Source organism: Gekko japonicus, unplaced genomic scaffold (assembly GCF_001447785.1).
Source record: "Gekko japonicus isolate JY-2015 unplaced genomic scaffold, Gekko_japonicus_V1.1 scaffold1, whole genome shotgun sequence".
Classification (NCBI taxonomy): Eukaryota; Metazoa; Chordata; class Lepidosauria; order Squamata; family Gekkonidae; genus Gekko; species Gekko japonicus.
The window spans coordinates 1,633,225-1,650,166 of record NW_015164181.1 but is presented as its reverse complement, the minus strand read 5'-3'; the positions used below and the strand labels follow the sequence as shown (position 1 = coordinate 1,650,166).

Genomic DNA, 16,942 nt, shown 5'->3' with positions numbered 1-16,942 from the left:
GAGGAGGGCAGGGCTGGGGGGCTGAGGAGGGCGGGGTTTGCGGAGGGGTGGGCCCTCAGCAGAGCATTAATGCCATAGAATCCACTTTCCAGAGTCACCTTTTTCTCCAGGGGAATGGATCTCTGTTGTCTGGAGACGACCTGTAATTCTGGGGGCTTCCCAGCCACCGCCTGGAGGCTGGCATCCCGCCCTCCTGCACCCGGCGCAATAGCTCCCATGAAAGGGGGAGGGGCTCCCCTGTTTGAAACTTTTCAGGTTTTCAAACCTGTCATGAAAGAGTTGGTAATCCTTTTCCAGGGAGGGATTTGGGGCAAAGAGCAGCACCCGCGAACCATTCATCAGTTCATGCTACCAGATCTGTCTTTTTTACAAAAGGAAGAAAAATCAAAATCAAAATCAGCTATCCAAGCAAAGAAAGTGTAGAATGGAGAGAGGGAAAGGATCCTGGAGCCAGACATACACTTGGTATTTAATATTTCAGGTGAAACACTCAACATCAATTATCTTTACTTCTGCCCCCGCCTTGCATTATAAGGAAATTGCTGGCTGCAGCCTTCTAATTGCTCGATTGAATGACTGAAATTTTTAGGGCAATTAGATACACAACCTCCCCCCCCCCCCCCGTATTTTCTATGATGCCTTTCATCCACCTTCCTCTCCTTTCTAGTCTGGAGCCGTTTTCTAACTTGGAAGTGGTTCCAAGAGGAAAACAAACCTTGGAAATGAAGACTTTTTTTTTTTTGTCTCCCCAGATTTCCCCCATGATTACGTTGCAGAGGCTAACAAGGAAAGAGAGAGCAGGCGAGTTTCTTCTAGCCGTTGGGTAGCTGGGTCTGCTTCACAAACATGCAAAGAAATGGGCCTGATCTGTGACAATGATGTGAAAATAAGCTTTCTGCATTGGGTTGGGTCCATGGCTCAGCAGTAGAGCATTTGCTTTGCACGCAGGCGATCCCAGGTTCAATTCCCGACATTTGAATCGAAAACGAATCAGCCAGTATCATAATGCCCCTGTATAAATCGATGAGATGACCTCACTTGGAGTACTGTGTGCAGTTCTGGTCACCACACCTCAAAAAGGATATTATAGCATTGGGGAAAGTGCAGAAAAGGGCAACTAGAATGATAAAAGGGTTGGAACACTTTCCCTATGAAGAAAGGTTTAAAGGGCTTGCGGCTCTTTAGCTTGGAGAAACGACGGCTGAGGGGTGACATGATCGAGGTTTACAAGATTATGCATGGGATAGAGCAGGTAGAGAAAAAAGTCCTTTTCTCCCTTTCTCACAGTTCAAGAACTCGCGGGCACTCCATGAAATTGCTGAGCAGTCGGGTTAGAACAGATAAAAGTTCTTTCTTTCTTTCTTTCTTTCTTTCTTTCTTTCTTTCTTTCTTTCTTTCTTTCTTTCTTTCTTTCTTTCTTTCTCTCTCTCTCTCTCTCTTTCTCTCTTTCTCTCTTTCTCTCTTTCTTTCTTTCTTTCTCTCTTTCTTTCTTTCTTTCTTTCTTTCTTTCTCTCTTCAATTTATACCCCACCCTCCCCGCAGGGAGCTCAGGGCAGCTTACAATAGTAGCACCAGTTGCCGATAAAACCATATAAAACATATAAAACAGTACTAAGCAGAAAAAATCATAAAATCAGAAGGTGCTATTAGTTATCCAATTCATTCCTTACAGTGGCATGCTACAGATGTCTCCAACAGCTGAGTTCCAGCTCAGTGTCGCCCTGAGTCACTCAATGGAATGAGCCAGATATTAGAGCTGAGGGCCGGGCTCGTTGATGGTAATAGTGGGGGCGGCTCCTAGTTGAAGGCCTGGTGGAAGAGCTCCGTCTTGCAGGCCCTGTGGAATTGTAAAAGATCCCGCAGTGCCCTGATCTCTTCCGGGAGCTCATTCCACCAGTAAGGAGCCGCCACTGAAAAGGCCCTGTCCCTCGTCGCAGCGAGCCTGGCATCCTCGGGGCCCAGGAGGGTCAACCGATTCTGTGACTCTGACCGCAGTGTTCTCTGGGGTATATGTGGGGAAAGGCGGTCCCTCAAGTATGCCGGACCCTGGCCATATAGGGCTTTAAAGGTGAGCACCAGCACCTTGAGGTGGATTCGGTATGCTATTGGCAGCCAGTGCAGGGCCGTCAGCACAGGCTGGATGTGCTCCCATCTAGGTACACCCACAAGGTATAAATAGAAATTCTCAGTCTGGGGCAAGTGATGCTCTGTATTCTTGGTGCTTGGGGGGGGCAACAGTGGGGGGGCTTCTAGTGTCCTGGCCCCACTGCTGGACCTCCTGATGGCACCTGGTATTTTTGGCCACTGTGTGACAGAGTGTTGGACTGGATGGGCCATTGGCCTGATCCTACATTGGCTTCTCTTATGTTCTTATTTCTACCTAAAAGAACCACATAGCAGAAGACCTTAGATAGCATTGCTGCCAGTCTCCCACTATTACAACTGACCTCCAGGATACCAAGATCAGTTCTCCTGGAGACAATGTCAACTTTGGAGGTTGGACTCTATGGCATTATGCCCCGTGGAAGTCTTCTCCTCCCCAAACCCCGCTCTCCCCAGATTCCAACCCCCAAATCTCCAGGTATTTCCCAACCCAGAGCTGGGAACCCTACCTGGAGAGCTGCTGTTAGTCAGAATGGACTATATGGACCCTGCTAGACTAACAATCTGAATTCAGAACAAAGCAGCTTCATGTGTGTGAACTAGTTTGGTGTAGTGGTTAAGTGCGCGGACTCTAATCTGGGAGAACCAGGTTTGATTCCCCACTCCCCCACTCACAGCTGCTGGATGACCTTGGACAAGCCATAGTTCTGGCACAGCTGTCTTTGAAAAAGAGCAGTTTCTGTCAAGAGCCCTCTCAACCCCTCCTACTTCACAGGGTGTCTGTTGTGGGGAGGGGAAGGGAAAGGAATTTGTAAGCCACTCTGAGACTCCCTTGGGTAGTGAAGGGTGGGGTATAAATCCAATCTCCTCCTCTTCTTCAGTGCCATTCTAAGCAGAATAACATCCTTCTAAGTCAATTGGGGCCAGTAGGCTTAGAAGAGTGTCACTGAGGGCCCAGTTTTAAGTGGAAATAGTACCTGAAGGTTATTTAAACACGGTGATCTTCCACCATGTAGCAGATTAACATAACCATGCTAATACGGACCTTGGCCATGCTGTTCTGTCACCTTATGCTGTTCTTGTCACCTTAGAGCTGAATTGGTCTGGACAGGAATGTGGCTTTTCAATCATCTGAACAAGGGGTTTGAACTGCCTTCCTCATGTGGAAAGGAGTGTGGGACTTCAGGACTTTAAAAAAAAGAAAGATATTTGGGTAGAACATGATATAGCATGTTGTGGAAAAAGAGGAGGGAGATGCTCCAGTCACCCAGTGAGGATGATGGGTTGTAGACAGTGTTCACTCTAAGCTGAGCTAATGTGAGCTAGCTCACAGTTTTTTTAGCCTCCAGCTCACAGATATTTGTCTCCGGTCAGGAAGGATGGCTCCAGAGCAAACTAGTTTATGCAGTAGCCAAATCGCTCACTCACAACTTTCATGCCAGTAGCTCACAGAGTAGATCTTTTGCTCACAAGACTCCACAACTTACAGGGAGCATTGGTTGTAGATTAGGACAGACAAAAGAACATGAGAACCTAAGAACAGGGTCCATCCAGTCCAGCATCCTGTCTCATACACTGGCCAACCAGTTCATCTGGAGGTCCAACAACAGGGCCTAGAGGCTGAGGCCTTTGCCTGATGTTACCTCCTGGTACTGGGATTCAAAGTAAAGTACTTCATAAAAAAAAACCTATCAAAAGATGTGATCATGTCCATTATCTTAGATGACTATAAAAGGAGACGAGACAAATTTACAGAGGACAGGCGCATCAATTACTACCAGCTATGTGGAATCTCCTTATCCAGAGGCAGAGTACCTTGAGATTCTTCCTCAAAGTCTATGGGTTCCAGAGGTCATTTCGGGGGGGGGGGGAACGCGGGGGAACGCAGTTCCCCCGGGGGAGGGGCAGGAGGGGGGGCATATGACGAAGCCATGCCCCCGGCCGCCCCGCTTCCGGCCCTCATTCAGCCAGGAGGAGGCAGGAGAAGAGGGAGGGTAAGTTGCTTCCTCCCCGCCTCTCCCCGCCCCTGCCTGCCTGGGGCCAGGGAGGGCCTTGGCGGGGCTTCCTCGCACTCCCGCTGGCCTTGCAGGTCCACCGCCGGGCCCCTGATGTCAGGGTGTGTGGCATATGCTAATGAGTTATGCTAATGAGTTCCACTAGCTCTTTTTCTATGAAATGACCCCTGATGGGTTCCATGCTCTTCTTGTGGGCTTCGTGGAGGCACCCAATTGGCCATAGTGGGAAACAGGATGCTGGACTTAGATGGACCTTTGGTCTGATCCAGCAATGCTCTTATTTTTACTTTCTTCTGGAATGGCAAATTTGTTGGAATTGCAAGTTGCTTACACTTCAGTCATTACAGAGTTAAATGTTGTTTGTTAGCAAACAGGATGTTACGTTACATAATGTATTCAACAGCGGGAAAGTTTGTGGGAGTTGTTTATCCTAATGAAGTGACCTGTAACCTTTGTATTGGTCAACTAACATCTTGTTTGTAGAAATGCTTTGATCTAGCATTAATGTATTCACATGTTTATGGCCCTTTGTGTGAACCAAAGCGGTAGTTCTCTTCTAGAAGCCAAGACAGATAGAAAGATGTAGCTGTTAGCATATATTACTGAGAGTAACTGCAAGTATGTAACCTTTTATTGTATTTCTTTTATCCATAGTACCATACCCATGTTTTATTTATTTTTTTAGTAAAGATATATATTTTTTTACTAAGTGTGGCTCTTGTGTTTGCAATACAACCATCGACCCTGAATCAAAGAATCCCAACAAAATTTAAAGACATTAAGCTTTCAGTTTTGTTTCCTAAGACACCCCTCCCCGCTTACGTTCTTGCCATGATTTATTTTATTTATTATTTATTTATTATTTGTATTTTTATCCCACCCTCCCCGTAGGCTCAGGGCGGCTTACAGGGCATATTGCCGAATCATACCAGAAAACAGTACAAACATTAAAATATTAAAACCAGTTATACTCATAGAAAAATATATTCAGTACTCCTCTCATAAAAAGCAAGATGGCCGTCTCTTAAAATCTCATCCAAGTGCTCAACCTCCAGATGCCCCTGTACCCAAATTCTAGTGCATTGATGGTACCATGGCGTTGGTGGTATCATAGCGGTGGCGGCTCCTATTCAAACGCCTGGCGGAAGAGCTCCGTCTTGCAGGCTCTGCGGAACTGTACTAGGTCCCGCAGAGCCCTGATCTCCTCCGGGAGCTCATTCCACCAGATAGGAGCCGCCACCGAAAACGCCCTGTTCCTGGTCACAGCGTATTTGATGGCCCAGGGAACTGGCACATTTAGTTTACATGATAGCATGTAAACTAAACTACACACACTTTTTATATTTGTACATGCCTACATTTGTACATGCATACATTTTATGACTCTTCAGGGGGTTTTTTTGGGGGGGGGCGGCGACAAGATCTTGGTAATTTAAAATTGTGTTTCGCAAAAAGAAGCACTGAAAAGTTAAAATCGCATTTCGCAAAAATAGCACTGAAAAGTTATCCTGGCTTCTGTGAAGGGGTTTCCTTCTGTTTGGCTGTGTTTGCCTATCCAGCCACATGGCCTACTTGAATGCAGTATGAATTCTATGGATGCAAAACTGATGGTGGACAGCGAATGCTTGGAATGGCGCTGAGGTCCAGTTGCTGTGCTTTTCCAGGCTCGTCTCTATTGTCTAAACTTAGACTGGGGCATATTTTCACTCCTGAGTGATTCTATATATAGAGGGACAATAGCCATTGTGTGGGGCTGGCTTGCTGGTTGGCACAGAAGGTGAAGAGCAGATTTTTCAGCATGGTAGGTTTTGTCTTCTGTCCCCTTCTTTTCTCCGTCCTCTCTTTCTGTCTTAACTCCCCTCATGAGAATCCCTGGAAGGCAAACTCATTCTTGGTATTTAGTTTTGCATTCTCTCTCCTTTCTTGCAACAAACAGTTTCTTCTTTCCTTCTGAGATGCCATGGTGCTATGGGGTGAGATGATTCCTAGCTTCCAGACCTGGTATAGAGTCCGTTAGGGATGCCAGTCTCCAGGTGGGACCTGGGGATCCCCCGGAATTACAGCTCATCTCCAGAATACAGAGATCAGTTCCCCTGGAGATAATGGCTGCTTTGGAGGGTGGACTCTATGGCCTTGTACTCCACTGAAGTCCCTGTCCTCCTCACACTCTATCCCCAAATCTCCAGGAGTTTCCCAACCTGGATCTGGCAACCCCTACCCCCCATCCCCCGTTAGTGGCCAGGGGGGAACCCGGCAAACTTAAGTCCACCGATTGAGAGAGAAGCACTGCCATCTTGGCTCAGGCCTTCCGCCACTTAAGAAAGCCCGCCGGAATCCTTTGTGGCAGTGCAAGGGATTCTGGGGTACATTTCTTCTTCCCCTCTGCCTTAACCTGTTGTACCTTCACCCCAAGTCCCCCAGCATCGAGGGGACAGATGAGACCAAGTTGCTAGAGGTGCCCATCAAAAGTTTGCCCAGCTAGTCACTGAGAGCAACATCAACCTAGCCTATGTCACCATTCCAATCTGCATGTTTTGTTCACAGGTTAGTTTCCTGTGCGAAGCACCAGGGTATTTGGGGGGGGGGGGGCACTTGTTCTAACTTGTGCTTTAAACATTATCTGTGCTGTTTGTTGGCTGGTAAGTTGCCAGCTCAGAAGCACCTGGGAATTGGAGGGGAAATCTCTTCCAGCCCTTAGCAGAGACACTGAGGTACCGGTGAATTTCCCTCCTAAGAGAGACCCAGGACGCTCCCTCCTTGCAAACTTCTTGGAAGGCAAATGAACTGAGTTCTCCTTAGCACAGTAGACATTTGGGCTGGCCAGCCGAGGAACTGTCAGGACCACTGCATTATTTGATGCTTGAGGGTTGTTGGCAAGGCTGCCTCTTTGCTCTGTTTTAGCTGATAGTGCGGCTAGTTACTTTTTTTTTTAATGTTTGATTTTCAACATAATAACTGCTTTCTGGGAGGCTGGAGGGAGCTCCATAAAAGCTTACAACTTTTTCATGGTTTTTGTTCTGCGCAGCTCCTGTTCCCCCACTGCTTTCATGTAGGTTTAAAAAAAAAACAAAAAAACCCTCATCCTTGTCTCTTTAAAGTTTGGTGTAGTGGTTAAGTGCGCGGACTCTAATCTGGGAAAACCGGGTTTGATTCCCCACTCCTCCACTTGCACCTGCTGGATGACCTTGGGCAAGCCATAGTTCTGATAAGGGCTGTCCTTGAAAAAGAGCAATTTCTGTCAGAGCTCTCTCAGCCCCACGTACCTCACAGGGGGTCTGTTGTGGGGAGGGAAAGGGAAAGGAGTTTGTAAGCCGCTCTGAGACTCCTTTAAGTAGTGAAGGGCGGGGTATAAATCCAATCTCTTCTCTTCTTCTTCTTCTAAAGCCCTGATGGCTCCGGCTAGGCTGGATCTTGTCAGGTCTTGGAAGGAGGGCTGGCCCTGGTTACTACTTGGATGGGAAACCAGCAAGGACGCTCATGCTCACTATGAAGAGGCAGGCAATGGCAAACCTCTTCCTCTATGGCCCTAAAAACCCTAGAGGTCGCCATAAATCGATTGCCACTTGACAGGACCTTCTGCCATACCTCCTTAAAGCTCCATGAGCATCCAAATGAGCATTAAAAGACCCCTTAAAAAAACTGCTGTTCACTGATGCTTACAAACTCCTGGCTTTACAATTACAGAATTAACAGTGCAACTCTAAGCAGAATTACTCCAATGTAAGCCCATTGATTTCAGTGGTCTTAGACTGGCATAGGATTGCACTGTTAAGTCCACTGTTGCATTCCAATGTGTACATTAGTATTTCTGAAGAATTGTAACATTACGCAGAGCAGCAATGTGCATTAATCATAGAATCAGAGAATTGGAAGGGGCCATTGCAGGCCATCTAGTCCAACCCCCTGCTCAATGGAGGATTAGCCTAGAGCAGTGGTGGCGAACCTATGGCATGGGTACCAGAGGCGGCACTCAGAGCCCTCTCTGTGGGCACGCGTGCCATCGTCCCAGCCAGGCCCAGACCATCATTAAAGTGTCGTATTCTCTGCCAAATAATTTTAAGTCAATGAAAGCATTTGGGATTGCTTTCCTTACTTTGTTTGGATCATCTTAAGTTAATGTATGGGTTGTTTTTTCTAAAGTAAAACCTCAGTATTCAGGTTAAATTGCCGTGTTGGCACTCCGCGATAAATAAGTGGGTTTTGGGTCGCAGTTTGGGCACTCGGTCTCTAAAAGGTTCGCCATCACTGGCCTAGAGCATCCCTGACAAGTGTTTGTTTAGCCGCTGCTTAAAGACTGCCAGGGAGGGGGAGCTCATCACCTCCTTAGGCAGCTGATGCCACTGTTGCACAACTCTGACTGTAAAAAACGTTTTTCCTAATATCCAGCCGATACCTTCCTGTCCTTAATTTAAACCCATTATTAAGACAGAATCGAACCTTGTTGCTCTGTGCCCCATATAAATGCGTAGATTTTAAAAAAAAAAGACATCTGTGAACATTTGGTGGCTTTGGTGTGCCAAGTTACTGAAAACAAGTGTGTGTGTGCATGCGCGCACACACACTTTTCAAAACCACGCTTCCTTTCCTGCCTCCCAGATAAAGTTTTTAATGCCAATCTGTTCTGCCAGGATTTCTCTCTGCATCCTCTTTCACTCCAGTTTAACTAGGAATATTTTTAAAGAATTATTCTTGGAATTGCACAGTTTGCCACAACTTCCGGTGCCTCCTTGTACGCCTTCCCCCTCACCATGTTATCAGTGTATCCATGTGCCTTGATGAACCTCTGTTGATGTGATTGTATGTACAATCTTCGTGTGATTGTGACTTCATCAAGGATATTTTTGTGCAGCCTTTTACTCACCCAAGGAATCATGACGAAAACAATGATTTGCTTGGGGGTGTGTGTGTCAGTGTTTTATCAATGTACACCTGTAGATCAATAATGCAGCAGGGGAAAATGTATATGGATGGATGAAGTCGAAAGCTGAGCGTGCATAACACGTGTGGTGTACAAAAAAGGGGGGTGAAAAAACACCCCAGAAGATTTCAAAGTGCTGTGTTTCCACTTCAAAAACAAAACCAAATAGTTCAGAAGCACTCCAGAATCTGCAGATAAATTTATACAAGCAGAATCTTGGAAGCACCCTTTCTTTAGACAAAGCCAATGTTCTCCCAGTTGCATCCCCAGATTTGCTACATGGAGATATTCATATTGGTTTTCTTTTCCATGTCGTTGTCAGAATTTGGTGATGTTCTATACAAATTCTAAGCTCTGTTTAGAATCCTTCCTTTGTGCACCAGAAAAATGCCTCTCTGAAGCACCTGGGAGCTTGAGGAAACATCAGACAAATTTGAAATGATGGAAGGAAGGAACTCAATCCTCCCCCTTCCCCGATCTCCCCAACTGAATAATGATGGTAATAATCCTAATGAAACAACCTGAGGATGTCTGTAGATAAGGAAGCAATCGTGCTTTATTAATCAGAGAAATGTATATGCAATTATGCTAAACGAACTCTGCAGGGAGGTTTTCCCACTCCCCTCGCAGCAGCCCCCCCCCTCACGCTAGACAATGTCTTTAAAAGATTTATAAAATATTACAGAGGGTTTATGGCGCTGTAATGTTTCAGCTGTTCTGTAATGTGCCGTTCAAAGGATTACTGGCGACAAAGCGCCATTGTCAAAACGGATGCGGTGATAGTTAAAAGGCCGGAGACGCTGGCAATCCTGAAATCAAGAGGCTGAGGAGAAAGAGAGTCGGCTTCTGATCTAGAAAAGTCTGCTGTCTGACAAACGGGCAGGCCACAACAAACATGGCTGTCACCCCCGTATCAGCAGTCTCAGTTTACCAGGGACATTCACTGTTTTCTGACACCTAGCCCTGGTAAATAGGGTTGCCAAACTTAAGGTGGCAACTTGGAGATCTCCCGCTATTACAGTTGATCTCCAGGTAACCAAGATCAGTTCCCCTGGAGAAAATGGCTGCTTTGGAGGGTGGACTCTATGGTGTTACAAGAAGAAGAAGAAGAGGAGGAGGAGGAGATTAGATTTATACCCTGCCCTTCACTACCCAAAGGTGTCTCAGAGCCCCTTTCCCTCCCCACTACAGACACCCTGGGAGGTAGGTGGGGCTGAGAGAGCTCTGACAGAAACTGCTCTTTTTCAAGAACAGCTCTTATCAGAACTGCGGCTTGCCCAAGGTCATCCAGCTAGGTGCAAGTGGAGGAGTGGGGAATCAAACCCGGTTCTCCCAGATTAGAGTCCGCACACTTAACCACTACGCCAAACTGGCTCTGAAGAAAAAGAAGAGGAGGAGGAGGAGTTGGTTTTTATCCCCTGCTTGCCTCTACCCATAGCAGTTCGAAAGCAAGAAATTGCAAGTAGATAAATAGGTACCACCTTGCTGGGAAGGCAACACCATTCCATGCACCTTGGCATTTAGTCATGCCAGCCACATGACCACGGAAACGTCTTCGGACAGCGCTGGCTCTTCGGCTTGGAAACAGAGATGAGCACCGCCCCCTAGAGTCAGATTCAACTAGCTTTTGAGCAAGGAAAACCTTTACCTTTTGCCTTTCTCTACCCAAAGGAGCTGTGGTGGCTCAAGTGGTTAAGATGCTGAACTGCAAGCTGTGGAAGGTCAGTAGTTTAGCAGTTCGAGACCCGGGTGCTGCAAGACAGAGTGAGCAAGAAATTGCAAGTAGATAAATAGGTACCGCCTTGCTGGGAAGGCAACAGCATTCCGTGCACCTTGGCATTTAGTCATGCCACCCACATGACCACGGAAACGTCTCCGGACAGCGCTGGCTCTTTGGCTTTGAAATGGAAATGAGCACCGCAACCCTAGAGTCGGATTCGACTGGCTTTTGAGCAAGGGAAACGTTTACCTTTACCTTTTTACCCAAAGGAGTCTCAAAGCAGCTTACAATCACCTGTCCTTCCTCTCCCCACAGCAGACACCCTGTGAAGTAGGTGGGGCTGAGAGGGTTCTGAGAGAACCGTGACTGACCCAAGGTCACCCAGCAGGCTTCATGTGTAGGAGTGGGGAATCAAACCTGGTCCTCCAGATTAGAGTCCACCGCTCTTAACCACCACACCACTCTGGACACATGGTCCTTCCCTTCCCCAAACCCCACCCTCCCAAGTCCTGCCCTCCAAATCTCCAGGTATTTCCCAGCCCAGAACTAGCAATTGGGACATTTGGTTAATACAGCAGAATTTTGCCCAGTCATAGAAGCGTGATACTGTGTACAGTAAATAAATCTCCCAAGAAGTTTGCTGCAAAAAAGGTAAACTTACATTTATTCAAATAGATCCAGTTCACATTCAGGCTGCAGCTGAAAGGAGAGAAATAGAAGCCTAATCTAAAGAGTCCTTTCCCTATCACAAATGGCCAATTCGTGCGGCATCACATGTATGGGAGTAAGAGGACATTGTCTCTGCAGGAGAGACCTGCAGAGACATGTGTCTCCATGGAAGGCCATGTGAGGTGAGGGAGAGGACAAAGAGAGAGGAGGGGGTCAGAGGGCAGCTCCCAGGTTAAGACTAGGGTTGCCAGCCTCCAGGTGGGGCCTGGGGATCTCCCGCTTTTACCACTGATCCCCAGCTGACAGAGATCAGCTCCCCTGGAGAAAATGGCTGCTTTGGAGGGTGGACTCTACGGCCAGGGCCGGCTCACTCACTAGGCGAACTAGGCGATCGCCTAGAGTGGGACGGCCCTTAGGGGCACCAAACTGCACCCGGGCCCCGTACTCTGGGAGTTTCTTGATTATTTGTGTTTTTCATTCTTCCTAAAATGCATTTATTTTTGAAAATTAGTGGGCGCAGGCGGGGGGGCAGAAAGGATCCTCGCCTAGGGTGCAAAATAAGCTGGAGTCAGCCCTGTCTACGGCATTGTACTATACTGAGCCACCTCCCTTTCCCAAACCCCGCCCTCTCCTGGCTCCACCCCCAAAGTCTCCAGGTATTTTCCAACCCAGACTTGGCAACCCTAGTTAAGACAAAGAGAGGCACCCTATTCAAGGAGCTGATGGAACCAGAGGCCTTTGCACTGCCTCTTAGCCTCAGAGTTCAGAGTGGGCTACCATAGAGTCAGGGACAGAAAGGCACTGGCCCGTAGCTAACATGGGGCCCATGGGGCCCGGCCCCCTAGTGTTTCTTCTGGGCCCCCTCTGTCTTGGGCTACCCTTAAAGTGCTCCAACATACCACCTGCATGGTACTTTCATTTAATTAGCTGGCAGGCCCCCTGAGGCCCCCTCCAAAAAAATTCCCTAGCTATGGGGCTGGAAAGGCACAGAACGCAGAGTATCCTTTCCTTTCTTCTCTACTGCTCTCCCTTTGAAGTGTAGATTGCTACTCTCAGGAAAGTTCCTTTCTTCCGGCTTGAGACCTCAATGTCCAGGCATGCTGAGTAGCTCACTCCAACACTGGCCACCCTGCTGGTAAAACGCTGTCCTCAGTCATTCCAATTTTTAGTTTTGAACAATTCCTTTTTTGAAAAGCCCCTAAAGTAATTTTTTAGATTTAGCTCCTCCTGAGTTCTTTAGATGAAAACAGCAAATGGGAGGTCCCGGCTTAAATCCCTGGCATTAAATAATCTCAGTTACCAAGTCTTGGGGGGAGTAAACCGTCTGCCCGAGACCATGGTGGCCCCACCGCCAATCAGATTAGACAATCCTGAGCTCAGTCTTCATATACAGGACACAGCGATGGCCACTAGATGACTTTCGGGGGATATTAAATGGTCGAGGACCAACTTCCCCATCCGTTCCCCGGAGAGCGCTAAGATCAGGGTCCCGAAATCGTCTGGCCCTCCCAGGCCCTAAAGAAGCCAGGCTAGCTGCGACAAGGGCCACGGCCTTTTCTGTGGCGGCTCCTTACTGGTGGAATGAGCTCCCAGATGACATCAGGGCCCTTTTACAGTCCCGCAGCTCTTCCACCAGGCTTTCGATTAGGAGTCGCCTTTCACCAGGCTTTCGATTAGGAGTCGCCTTTCAACATCCCGGCCCTGGCCCCAACACCAGCACTAACTCAATAACTAATAGCCTGGCAAGAACCCGGATTATGGTGGTAGCTGACATCTGGATGCCGCCATCTTTTATTAATACTTTGTTTATTAATACTTATGTTCTTTAATACCTAAATTTTACATGTTGGGATTTTAACGTGTGTGTGTGTGTGTGTGTGTGTGTGTGTGTGTGTGTGTGTGATGGTCTGGGGTAGCCCAATCTCATCTGATCTCAAAAGCTAAGCGGGGTCGGCCTGGTTTGTACTTGGATGGGAGGCCACCAAGGACGTCCATGCTTGCTACGCAGAGGCAGGCAATGGCAAACATATCTGTTCCTCTATCGTCCTGAAACCTCTAGGCAGTAGCTAGAAGCCAAGATGGAAGCCAAGATGACTAAAGGAACTTTCACATTCAGCAGCAGTAAACCTCTGAATACCAATCCTCAAAGATAGGATCGGAGAAGGCCTTGGCATCTACGTCCTGTTGTTAGCCCTCCAGGGCATTTGGCCAGTATGTTACGCAGGACGGTAGACTAGGTGGACCACTCATCTTCTCATCCAACATCTCAGCCACTAATCTTCTCATCCAGCAGGACCTCCCTTCCCCAAAGCAGTCTGGTTTGAATTCTTATCTTCTAATTTGGATACGGCCCTGACCTGGATGGCCCAGCCTAGCCTGGTCTTCTCAGATCTCAGAAACTTAGCAGGGTCGACCCTGGTTAATGCTTGGATGGGAGGCTACCAAGGAAGTCCAGGGTTGCTACACAGAGGCAGGGCCGGCTCCAGCTTATTTTGCACCCTCGGCAAGGATCCCTTCCTTATGCCCCCCCCCCCGTGCGCCCACCAATTTTCAAAAATAAATGCATTTCAGGAAGAATAAAAAACACAAATAATCAAGAAACTCCCAGAGTATGGGGCCCGGGTGCAGTTTGGTGCCCCTAAGGGCCATCCCGCTCTAGGCGTTCGCCTAGTGAGTGAGCCGGCCTTGCACAGAGGCAGGCAACAGCACAAACCACCTGCATTTATCTCCTGCACTGAAAACCCTGGGGGGTCACCCCTGTCCCTTGACATCATTTTCCACCAAGCTGTTAGCCATAATGCCTAGATAAGTAAGGTAAAGGTAAAGGTTCCCTTGCTTGAAAGCCAGTTGAGTCCGACTCTAGGGTTGCGGTGCTCATCTCCGTTTCAAAGCCGAAGAGCCACCGCTGTCCAAAGACGTTTCCGTGATCATGTGGCCGGCATGACTAAACACCAAGGCGCACGGAACGCTGTTACCTTCCCACCGAAGTGGTACCTATTTATCTACTTGCAATGTCTTGCTTTCGAACTGCTAGGTTGGCAGGAGCTGGAACTAGAGACGGGAGCTCACTCCGTCATGTGGCACTCGGGTCTCGAACTGCTGAACTACTGACCTTCCACAGCCTGCAGTTCAGCGTCTTAACCAGAGGTCATTTCTGGGGGGATCGCAGGGGATCGCAGTTCCCCCGGGTGAGGTACGGGGGGCGGGGCACATGACGAAGCCCCGCCCCCTGCTTCCGGCCGCCCCGCTTCCGGCCCTCATTCAGCCAGGAGGAGGCAGGAGAAGAGGGAGGGTAAGTTGCTTCCTCCCTGCCTCTCCCCACCCCTGCCTGCCTGGGGCCAGGGAGGGCCTTCGCGGGGCTTCCTTGCACTCCCGCCGGCCTTATGACACACTTCCGGTGATGTCAGGGGGTGTGGCATATGCTAATGAGTTATGCTAATGAGTTCCCCTAGCTCTTTTTCTACGAAACGACCCCTGGTCTTAACCACTTGAGCCACCGCAGCTCCATGCCTATACCTCTGAACACTAGTTGCTATGGAGCAATAAAAGCAAAGGCTTTGGCCTCTGTGCCCCCCCTCCCACTTTAGAACCTTGTGGGGCATCTGGTTGGCCACTGTGGGAAGGAGATTGCTAGCCGACCGAGATTATCGGTCGGATCTGCCAAGGCATGATAGAGAGGCATAGCCCTTTATTCAATCAGGACTTTCTCCAGAAGCAAAGTCATCCTGGTGACTTAGAGATGAAGACAAACAAACTACCCTGCGTGTGGCAACATTTCTAGCAGCTGGTGTCAAATCACGTGACAACTTTTGCAGTAAGGTTAAGGTAAAGGTTTCCCTTCCTTGAAAGCCAGCTGAATCCGACTCCAGGGATGTTTCCAAGCCGAAGTGCCATCTCTGTTTCCAAGCCGAAGTGCCAGCGCTGTCCAAAGACATGTCATGTGGCCGGCCGGCATGACTAGATGCCTAGGTGCACGGAACCTAAGTGTTACCTATTTATCTACTTGCAATTTCTTGCTTTCGAACTGCTAGGTTGGCAGGAGCTGGGACTAGAGACGGGAGCTCACTCCATCATGCGGCACCCGGGTCTCGAACTGCTGAACTACCGACCTTCCGGTCTGCAGTCCAGCGTCTTAACCACTTGAGCCGCCACAGCAACCATTAATTCTTCCATGTTATCCTCCAGTTGCAAAAACAGTAAAGACGATAAATAAAAAAGATAAGGCCAGGTCCATGTGATCTCAGCCAGTCTTTATATTGAAATGTCAGAGTCCGGCCCTCTCGCCACAGGTCAGTTCAGGCTGCCCCATCCTAGCTTGCTTCCCTCCACCTCCTGCAAAGAGGTCATGGGATCCTTTGCTGGGGGGCAGTTGCTTCCCTCTCCCCACCTCCCAAAATGTCTTCTATATTCAAAGGTCTCCTCTGCCGGATGAATCAAACCGCTCCGCGCCGAAAGGAATCTGAACACAAAGCCCTTTTCCACTCTCAAATACTCAGGCGTCACTGTATCGGCATGCATTGTGATGTCATAAACCAAGACACTCGGATTAGATTTATCATCTAATTATAGCAGAACTGGAAAAAAGGAGGGAGAAAAAAAAGAAATGATCAGAGGTATGGAATGCTTTCCATAAAAGGAGAGGATCGAAAGATTGCAATTCGCTGGCTGCAAACGGCATCGGTTCCAGTGGGGTGGAGGGGCAAACCAAAACGTTAAATAATATGGCTGGCTTGATGACAAGGTAGACCTAGGCGGCTGTCTAGGGCAGCTCCTTTTAAAGGGCAGCCCTGTGGCTGTTGAGTAGATTGACAGGAAAGTCTTCCAGATCTGCTGCTCTCTGTTTCTCAGTGCCGGCAATGAGTCAATATTCATGTCTGCTCCTTGGACTTGAGCGTAACGAGAAATCAATTGGCTGGCTTGGGACCAGACGGGCGACTCCTTGAACTGGATGATAATAATAAAATAGGAGACACTTCTGAGCATGTGCAAAGTGTGTTTTGCTCAGCCCTTAGGTTTCCTGGGTTTCTTGACCCCGTATTTAGGATACAGCACACACACAAACCCAGAAGGAGCCATACTCTCCCTTTCTGATCTTCGCCCTGAATGGCAGGGCTGATTCATGCTGTCTGTAGTCTTTTTCAAAAGTCCCATCCATGCATAGCAGGAGCAGGGCAACTGCAAATATTGGGAGTGCTTTCTCCCCATGGTTTCTCTGATATGCACGGTCACACCAGGTTTTCTGAACGTGGAAACGTACATATTTTGCATGCACACAAAGCTTTGTTACGTGCAGACCAGAACCCTGAAAAGTCCATGCAAAACACACATGCAAAAGAACATGTTCCCCTGTTTGGACAACATGGCTACTGCATCTATGTGCAGTGGGGAGGCTCCCAGTACATGTGGATATAACTTCTGAAAAGCACTTGTGTCCAATTTGGTGTAGTGGTTAAGTGCGCGGACTCTAATCTGGGAGAACCGGGTTTGATTCCCCACTCCTCCACTTGCACCTGGCTG

General features: G+C 48.3%; 1 protein-coding gene across 1 annotated transcript in view; it reads left to right on the top strand.

Moving 5' to 3' along the window:
* Window positions 1–5,854: 5,854 nt before the first annotated feature.
* The window catches only part of MYL10 (myosin light chain 10), a 46,483-nt gene continuing 35,395 nt past the window's right edge, over window positions 5,855–16,942 (top strand). The window contains exon 1 of the mRNA XM_015407990.1: window positions 5,855–5,919. Coding sequence (XP_015263476.1) covers window positions 5,917–5,919 — 3 coding nt within the window. The 5' untranslated portion in view covers window positions 5,855–5,916. The remainder of the gene's footprint in view (window positions 5,920–16,942) is intronic.